This window comes from Loa loa (assembly GCF_000183805.2).
Source record: "Loa loa unplaced genomic scaffold supercont3.452, whole genome shotgun sequence".
In the NCBI taxonomy this organism is placed as follows: Eukaryota; Metazoa; Nematoda; class Chromadorea; order Rhabditida; family Onchocercidae; genus Loa; species Loa loa.
Genome location: NW_018108632.1, coordinates 36283 through 46496, shown reverse-complemented (window position 1 = coordinate 46496; position 10214 = coordinate 36283). Strand labels below are relative to the sequence as shown.

Here is a 10214-nt window from a genome sequence, read left to right as displayed (position 1 = left end):
AAGATGATACCAAAGGCGATTAGAGCTTTGTGCGTTAAGCCATCTTTGCACATTATATTTTCTCCCTTTCAAAATGTTTGTTAGATTCTTGCTATACCGTATGCGCGACCTATTTTTTCAAAAAATATTATATCATTGATAATGCAATAGAAATTGGGTCTTTTTTCCGGCATTAATTCAATGGGAAGTAATTTGTGCGCTATTACTGCTTTTTCTTTCATTTTGTTTTAAGTATATCCTGTTTATAGTTTTGAATAAAAATTTAAAGTACATGAGCATATGGGCCAAGTCAAAACCGCCAATTCTGAACATTCGAGTGATTTTATGTAGCAGTAATGAAGTCGATGCAGCTTTAATACATAATTTTGCTTTCATTAAGCTTCATTTTCAGTAGGCATTGTGGTCGTAAATGTGTTGTGAGGGAAACAAGCTAATTGGTTAAAGAACTACAACTGATAAGGCTATACAGCAATTCTCTGTGACCTTTTTTTTTATGAAAAATTCCAGGAGGACAAGAATTGCAATGAAACGATGAATTGATATTATTGAATAATTACCGCATAAAGAGTCAATTATAAATGCTTTTATCTCTATGAAAACTATTCAGACTCTATAGAGAATTTTATGGTTTAAAGATTTTTGATGTTGAAGATGTCTCAAACTACCTTGATACTACCAAAAGTTCTGAGTATTCACTGAAGGATATCATATATGTATCACTTTTCTTAGCAGCTATGATTGTAGCTGTTAAAAAATTTCATTCCATATCCGGTGTTGTTCTGTCATCGAGAAAGACTAATGATAAAAATAATCAAATAATAAATTGCTGCTACTGATGAAGTTTGCATCTCATAAGCCACATCGTCGCATTCATATATTAGCTGGCGCTTTTCGAGTTTCACGCTAATTACCTTAACGAAGTTTTTCAATGTCGTCAACGATATCTTACCGAGCGTAAATAAACCTAAGGATGCGGGATTATAACTTCAGTAATGTTTAAATGAAGGGCCATAAACTATTTTATTGAAATATTGCTGAGATTATTATTGCAATATTTTATCTTCATCATAAGCACACATTAAATCGTTTCACGTTGCTATTGATAAACCAGGTAAGATAGGTAGACACCTTCCAGCAACTATTTGAATAAAGCAAAATTATTTACTTTCAAACAAATTTAAACTTTCATTTATGAGGTGCGTCGACTCATTTCGGCAACAATCAGTAATTAATTTGTTCCAAACTTTAATGAATACATTACATGATACATTTTTGTCGCTTTGATAGACACCATCAAAGCGACTTCAATTGACTTGCTAAAATATTGAGGACAATAACTACGTGAATTAGCTTTCCTTTGAAGATTACATAATACTTCAACTTGTATATCGCTTTAACAGCTTGGCAAAATTATCGTTTTCAGCGAAATGAACGATACCTATTATTATAACGGCAGTAACTACTTCAATAACACTAGTAGTTCATCGGGTCCTGCATCTACAGGCCTGTTTCTCTTGTGTTGTAAGTTTATAACTACAGTTCGGTTTTATTTACTCGCTTATATTTGACCATTTCTATGGATACTTAAAAATTTAAACATTTGAATTTGTTTCCTGAAATTTATTCGAGAAATTCAAATAAATATTTTCGAGAATATGGTCAAAAGAATACCTATTTATCGTTTAAATATAATCAATTTACATCAAAGAATATCTGTTTATCATATTCCCTATTTTCACTACGTAAATTTAACTTTACATTATAACTTTATGTACTGATATGATAAAACAATAAACAAAAAACGGAAAAATCTGCTCACGAAGTATGTTTATTTAGCAAAATTGTACAGTGCAAAATATGTGTTGTCATACATTGCTACTATTGGTGACTTTATTATCATTCCTTTCATGCTATATTTAACAATTTCAAAAGTGAAAGATGGATTTTTTAAATATTTCACGCTAAATTTACTGATCGCTTGCACATCATCGGCTATTGCTGCTCTCATAATTGATATAATTAATATTGCGAAATATTTTATTTCCATAACAGAAAGTAGATTATATTTGTAAGTTTTGTTTTCAATTCATCCAAATGATCGTAAATGTCTTTTCCGCTTTCTTCTATAAAAATATTATTTCAATATAGGATGATCAAGCGTTCTAGAAAATGATAATTATATTTGGATAAATAGAAATTAACTTCCTATTTCTCTTGTTTTCCCACATTTTTTTTTGACCAGCGAAATTTTCCTATGACCCAAAAAAAATCAAATTTATCTCGTCTCAAAAAAATTGCAAAGCATTTGGTTTTTTTTTCCATCAATAATGATCTGATGATCTGATGTAACAATTGCTCTCTTTTTAGAATTGCAATTCGGAATTGGGCTCGATTTTTTGTCAAATTGGGAAGCATTTGGTTTCATGCTTTAGCACTCTACGCTGTTATAGTATGTTATTTACCTTACGTGAAACCTATTTTTTATTCAAAGAAATTTATAAACAAGTAAGTACTTTTTATTATTTTTCAATCTCTTACTTTGTATTCATCGGAAATATCGAGACCTTGACATATACATATGTTAAATGACATATTCGTATTATTTTGCCCATCTTTGTTATTTAAAATATTTCAAATATTAAAGTAACATGTGACATTTATCTTTTTATCAAATATTTCGCAGAAATGCTTATTTAATTTTTTCTGATATTATATATCTTCTCCAATTTAAAAAAAAAAAAGCAGTTGCCCTCTATCCTTTTTTGCTGCTTTTTTTCTCCTTTTCTTTTTTTTTCATTTTCAGAAGTCAAAAATTATACTATACTACACTGCATATCACAATAATTCTTTGGAGCGGTTTTGTAACCTTATTATTTAAAGAATCCATTACACTTTTACCGTATTTCCTCACTCATATCATATTATTCATCGCATTATTTGTTGCTGCTTTCGGAGTAAAATTTTACAAAATTTATAATTTTTACAAAATTCCACGAAAATAATCATCTTATCCGAAATTAATCATACCGATATTAATTATAATAAATCAGAAGTATATGATGATATGATTTTCCTTTTAATTTTAAGCAAGCCAAGAAGAACAGTTTCATTTCAATTATTAAATATGATATATTTATGTGTACACTTGAAGTGAATTGAAATTTTTAATGGATAACAACAAATGAGGTATTTGTTATGTTACAGGGATCGATTGAAATAAGCAGATATAAGCCATTGAGAGCTAATCATACTCGTGTTGCAAAAATGCAACAAAAACGTTTATATTCGTTCATTATATACAGTTATTCGATTGAACTCATTACTTTTCCAATGTTTGGTAAGTTTTCATCATTTTATTAATACAAATATTATTGGTATATTTCATTGAAATTATATAATTTTATTGAAAATTTTGTGAGAAAATTGCTTTAAATTTTTTTTTAAATTTTTAAACTTTGAAGTAAAAATATAATTACTACATGCATTATTAAGCAAAAATTATGAGCACATAAAATTAAAGCATAACACTTCGATTCTATTAAGTTTATTCATATATATTGATGAGAGTAATAAAAGCATATTTTAGTTCATGCATGCGCATATACTACTTGTATAATTGCCGGTTGTGAACATGATTTTGTTAAGAGTAATTTCAAATGCATACTCAATATAATGATTTATTATTTCTATGAGGTAATAAATTTAAAAATTCTTCATTATTAATTTTATCCTTTTATCATTCATTTCTCAGTGAAATGTTATTACAGTATCAGTTATATAATTTTTAGATGCGAGTTATTATTGTTATCATTATCACAATTCTTGCACTTGAGCCATATCGTCGTGCAACTTTCTCATTGTTTCGCGCAAAAAAACGAATTATGAAAGTGAAATCAATTCCAACTTGAAAAGAAACAAACATTCCTGGCAACAATTAAAACTATAATTAAATACATTTTCATTATTTGACGAAAAAAATTGCAACGAGGAAACTTATCATAAATAATTGTTTTTTTCTTCATAAAGATTATTTATTAATTAATTTTTTCAAGTGAAACTAACTGATCGTAACTGTATATAAAAATAAATGTGAAAAGTGAATTTATAATTTCAGTTTATAATTTCAATTTATAGTTTCAGGAATATTGTAAAGTATATCAGCCATAATTTGAACTATTTATTTGTTTGTTTGCTTTATTTTTGCCTGGATGATCCAGTTCTGTATTAATGCTAATTAATGGCTAAAAAGCATCAATGCATAATTGATTTGTAAAATGTTTGATATTTCCTTATGCAAATAGCATCTCATGCGATGTGAAGTGTTTTGAAATTTTTACTAAGATGCTTTTTGAATGAATGAATTACTCAAATAAGTTTTTATGATTGCTAGTAGAGAGAAGACAATTTCTGCAATGGAGAAATAAGTAAAAGGTTAGGTAAGATCTAAACGTAGAAGAAATTTTGCATAAATGTACTTACGATAGCTGATAATGATGATGATAAAAATATTACAGATATTGCTTAATGTTCTGTCACATTGTTCTGTCTGTATTTTCAGTCTTTCATTTTATTTATATATCTGAGAAAAAAAAAGTGAAATGAAAGCAAAAGGATAAAATTGAATAAAATAAGAGATAAAGAAATATATCTCTTGATAATATCTTGGTAAAATTAATCGTATCTTTAAAAAAAAAACGATACTGCTTTAAATCTTTTATAAAGATTTGAAAAAATCAAATTTTTCTGAAGCAAAGATGAATTTTGCAACCATAGAATTTTAAGGACAATTCATTAGTTAACGAAACATTTCGTATAGAAAATGTAATCCATGTAAATTTATCACATACTTATCATAATCATGATTAGGCTTAACGAACGAAAAAGATAAAGGAAAGAATTCCGATCATAAAGAAGAAATTATATTTTCTTGGAAATTTACGCAATATAACACCGGAGTTGTCAAAAATTTTTTCATCCCTACCTTATCCTTTGGATTTGTTTACCTGTTGGATAAAGGTAACAATATTGGCATCGTATAAATTATTACGAATTATATATATATGTATCCGTCAAAGATTGGACAAGGATTAGAACTTTTGTTAGTGCATATTAATCAATCACTTTTTTATTAGGCATATTTGACGTAATGTTCTTTTGTTAACACATTGCTAAATAATAAGCTATAACATATACAATTCTATGCAAAATGATATATATCTTACTTATATGGAAGAGAAATTTATACGATTTTCAAATCTTATTTGCGATTTACTTTGGTAAACACAAATTAATACATCACAACACAGTTACTTATATTTTTTTTTAATCTTTATATATATATATATATTTTTTAATCACACCGAACTTCTTCGTGTTTATTTGTAATAACTTACGCTTACTGCAAACGCTCTGATGGTTATTAGAAGATTAATTCCGGATAGACAAATTTGGATGCTAAAGGTACAGTGGAATGTATTTTTAGTGGTATTGACGAGGAAGATTCTTTCTGCATTGTCTTTTCTCCTTGCAACCGATTCTTCGCATGTTTTCAAAGTAGTAACGTTATGGATGATGTGTTTCCATGTTTCCCGATTCGAGGCCAATGTGAATCATTGATGATAGTCCATATGTCAAGACATAAGTATTATTGTTTTAGAAAGTTCTTGTATTTTCCTCTTTAGGATTCTTCTTTTGGGGAAATCGGTGACGAGTTCATCATTACACAAAATCTTAGGCAGACGTTGATCCATCATCTTGGAGACGTGTATAGCGCAACACAATTGTGTCTTCACTAGTATGGCTTCATACTGGTAACCTTTACCTGTGTAAGAACAGAAAGATTGGATACGTAATTAAACCAGTGGTCAGTGGATGTTTAGGATTTGTACGAGAGCAGCACTGGTGAAAGCATCACAGATGATAGCGGTAGATGACCTATGACTCAGAACCATATAATAGTACAGCGTGACCTTATAGACCACTAATCCTAGCACTTCTCTTCACCAGTTTATTGCACTAGAATCATATGAAGTTTTTCGAAAACTCCATATGCCTTCACTGACCTGTTGTCTATCTCTTTGTCAATTATACCGTCCGACGAAATGATTCTTCCCAGACAGTTTGAAGTGTTGGACTGACATAATTTTTGATTCGACAATTGTGATATGAGGATGACGGAAAACATCCTGAGATACAGGTTGATAGGGAACTTCTGTCTTCTTCAGCTTATGAGTTTTGCAATCATACCATTTCAAAAATAAGATAACAAATTAACCTGTTCACGAAATGCTTTGCGTAGAAAATTCGATCTACGTAAGGTGAGGTAAGTAATAGTTGCAACAGCAATAAGGCATAAAACTAAATATTTGTGAAAGTGAGGCATCACCATGCTAGTGTTGGCGTTCGGTACTTTACGGTACCTGTAAACGGTACTGTAAAAACAGTACCTGCAAAAAAAAGATCAACACTTGTTTGCCATGTGATGATACAATAAAAACCTTCTCAATAGGCAAACCATCAAAAAAAGTTAGATCTCCTTATCCTATCTATGATCCGAAAAACGGTAAGCATTGCATTTGGTTAAAATTCGCTTCATTACGTATTTATACTCATAAAATCTCCTTTCTCCTTTATCCTTTTCATTCCTTTAAAATTATCATGCAAATTTTATAACATAAAATATTTTTTCATCCTTTTGATTCACTAAAACTACTGTATCATTAAATTTTAAAAGATAACGCAGAAAATTTAGTCTAACGTGGTTGTTTGTTTTCTCGAATTTTTTATTCTTACCTATTTTTAACATTCATAATTTGTAGTAATAGATGAAAAATTGAAGAATCTAATTTTTGCCATTAAAATTAAAATTATTATTCTAATAAATGGATGGGTGAGACATTTTCACTACAAATGATCTTCTCGGCCTTTTTGCCGTATGACGACACAGTTAATCATCCATTTTGTTGCTAAAATCGTGAGGAGAAACAGTAAATCAATAATTGCTTTGATACTGCTGGTGTAATGTACTGTGCAATGTAAGCTAATATTGTGTGACCATTGCGCCTATGTGCTCTATTAAAGCCGGTAATTGTGATCATAGATCTAACCTCAGAGCTTTGCCAGGATTCCTTTATTCCAGAAAGAAGATCCTGAGCGTCAAATCATTTCGAAAGACACGTTTCAACAGATCGGTTAGTTAGACGATATCGGATATCATTTGGTCTATGATTTCCTGTTTTGTTCTTATTGATATTATTATTGAATTTGTCTTATTGATATTGTAATTGTTGAATTCGTTTCTGTATTAATCAATTCATAGGAATAAAGGTTTAATTACTCAACTCTGAGACACTATCAATTAAAGAGGCTGAAAGAACCCTCAGTTTTTGTCACGATTGAAGAAAAAACGGCGACACCATTAAATACTTGAATAATTCATTATACTACTTTATAACAATGCTCTTTACAATATAAAATTTATTTGATCAGAAACAATGAATATGGATGGGTGTTAAAGGAAGTAAATCTCGATTAATCGTACTTTTATCGTAATGTTGAAACTGCTAAAATCACCCTTACCTAATTATGTGTATAATTTGTTACAAAAACTAATTAAGCACAAATTTTAATTGGATGATTCATCGCAACAGTTCAATTCTTATTCATTTAAAACAAAAAAAAAACATACCTTAATCGAAAAAAAAAAGGATGACTTTGTTTAGTAGTTTTGGTTGTAAATGATTTCACTTGTAATTAACTACCAACTTTTTTCATATATATAATTTTATTTATCATTGAAACCATAAATTCTGTTATTTGATGTCATCATTATTCATCTGAAATTAGCAGTAAATGTAATGTAGTATCATGTTGAACTTTATTCCATCTATTTTATGTTAAATTACTGTTTAAAATTATTGCCTTTTATTGCTTATATTTGTTATTGCAGGTTTTCAGTATTTTTTTTTTTTGCGATGAATGATACATCGTATTCGAAGTTATCGCTTTTTACATTGAACAAAAAAAGAACAGTGAATTTAACTTTGAATTAAGAATTCAAAAACGGCCCATGAAATGAACCACTGAGAAATTTCCATCCAATCAAAAAATTGATCAGATGGTACGTGATTTGAAGCAAGCTTTATCTGATGGCTTAATGAGTATTTTGGGCTTAATCGAATTCTTCAAAAAGACGTACCTAACACAGTTTCCATAGCACGAACATAACATTGAAAGAATTAATTCACCAGAAACGGTTATCATAAGCCTTTGTATTATTGTATCACCACGGCAAGATGATAAATGCTAATGTTACGTAAGGTAATAACTTAAGTAAGTCAGGAAAAAGCTTTAAAACCCATTTCAGACATATACATGTTTTTTTTTTTTAAACAAATGAGTACATAAAAAATCGAACGAATCAACATATCATAAAAATGACAGGAAACAATTTTAAGGCCATTTTCTGCAACTAACAGAAGCCTCTAATTAACTGAGATTAGTAATACGTCCTGGTTGAAATTGAGAATTTTCTTCAATATGTCCTGCATTTGTAATCAAAATTCATGTCATACTGAAAGGATAAACAAATCTTAGCCAATCCAATGAAAAATAATATAGACAGTCAGAAGGTATCACACTTGTGCACAACTATTCCATTGAATATGTTCTTCGTAGAATTTGATAACAAGCTGTGGACATCTTTCATTCGCAATTTTAGCAGGAACTAAATCAGCCATATCACTTCCTTTCCATTTAATCAGCAGTTCCAATTCTCCACTACTGTTTGTAGCACCAACAATTCGTTCTGGCTCCAAACCTAAGAACAAGCCAATTGTCGAATTCAAACAACTTATACAATTGCAGGATGTTTCGAAATGGCATCGTTTCAGGTCATTATCTAAACCTGCTGATTTGGCCAGCATTTCATTTTCATAGAATATAAATGAGGCCTGAGAGAAAGAAAGATGGACAAAAAAGGTGAAGTTACAAAAAGTAAAAAGACTATTCCTGATGATATAAATTGTCCACACTGTTCAAACATTTTGGAATGATGTTTTAGAATCCTGCTGGTTCCGAAATGATAAAAGGCATGAAAGTTAACGTTGTAGAATTCCTATTATCTCTTCGAAATATTGAAAAACAAAGCAAAGATATGGATAGTACTTTGGGAAAGTAGTGATCTCTAGAACCTTCAAAGTGTAGTGTCCCCCTATGGAAAAGTCAGAAAAGACATCGAATGGTGGAAAAATTACTACTTTGGTAATTTGACGAATGAATTCGAGTATCAGTTCACGTATGTAAATAAATATTTAATAACTGGAACACCAATCGATATCCAAAAACCTACGAGAAAATTGTGTAACTGAAGACCTCGATAAATAAGTTTTACGAACCTCGATCGAATAAGCCTCGTCCCATTTTTTCAACACTCTTCGCTCGTTTCTGTTCTTTCGTCCGCTTGTCATGTATTTCAAATGCCTGTGCAGAAATTTTTGATAGTAATTAAACATCTCCAAATTTAATTATTTAATTACTCACTCCTTCTGTCTGAGGATTCGACTCAATTCACATCACTGTCTTCTTTTTGTTTTTGCTTACTTCGTTTACCAGAACAGAAATAACCTAAAAACCTGAATTAAATCTGGACAATCAAGGTTCTCTTCCGGCTCCCAAGTGTTCTCCGATGATGGAAATCCTTTCCAACTCAAATAATACTCCGTCACTCCATTTCGAACTCGTTTGTCTATAATTTTTTCCACAACATATTGTTGATCCTGAAAAAAAACCAAACCGCGAAAAAATATTAAAAGATAAGTTATAACATAAGAACAAAAAATATGAAAGAAGGTTTTGGTTAGCGAAAAGAGGAACCATGACATATAATTGGCAAAAAAATAAATAAAAATAGGATTACATGATTTTTGGAAAAATTTTAATCAATTTTAACATGCCGTTTCTATTGTCTATTTTCTGAAGTTATTTGAAGGATGCTCAATTTCAAATTAAATACACTAATAGTATTTATCAATACCACTGGCTTTATTTCTGTATCAACACTTATGTGAGTCATCCAAACAATTTTTTGAATCAGAATTTTGAAATCCTGATGCAAAGATCCTAACCACAGAATGGAACTTAATAATTCAGCTACGCTTTTTGTCCACCATATATATATATATATATATATATATATATATATATATATAAGTAAG

At 29.7% G+C, this 10214-nt stretch overlaps 2 protein-coding genes across 2 annotated transcripts in view; one reads left to right on the top strand and one right to left on the bottom strand.

Annotated features, from left to right (window-relative positions):
• Nucleotides 1-3586: 3586 nt before the first annotated feature.
• On the top strand, nucleotides 3587-3908 carry LOAG_09516 (hypothetical protein; the record flags this gene model as incomplete). Its single annotated transcript, XM_003145040.2, has 2 exons — nucleotides 3587-3693; nucleotides 3789-3908. Coding segments are annotated over 2 exons (227 nt in total), but the record flags the coding sequence as incomplete, so codon positions are not given.
• A 4601-nt stretch (nucleotides 3909-8509) lies between these two features.
• The window catches only part of LOAG_09513 (hypothetical protein), a 2892-nt gene continuing 1187 nt past the window's right edge, over nucleotides 8510-10214 (bottom strand). The window contains exons 2-4 of the mRNA XM_020447947.1: nucleotides 9633-9776; nucleotides 9396-9480; nucleotides 8510-8818 (exon numbers count right to left, since the gene is read on the bottom strand). Of these exons, the coding sequence (XP_020301870.1) occupies nucleotides 8634-8818; nucleotides 9396-9480; nucleotides 9633-9776 (414 nt within the window). The 3' untranslated portion in view covers nucleotides 8510-8633. The remainder of the gene's footprint in view (nucleotides 8819-9395; nucleotides 9481-9632; nucleotides 9777-10214) is intronic.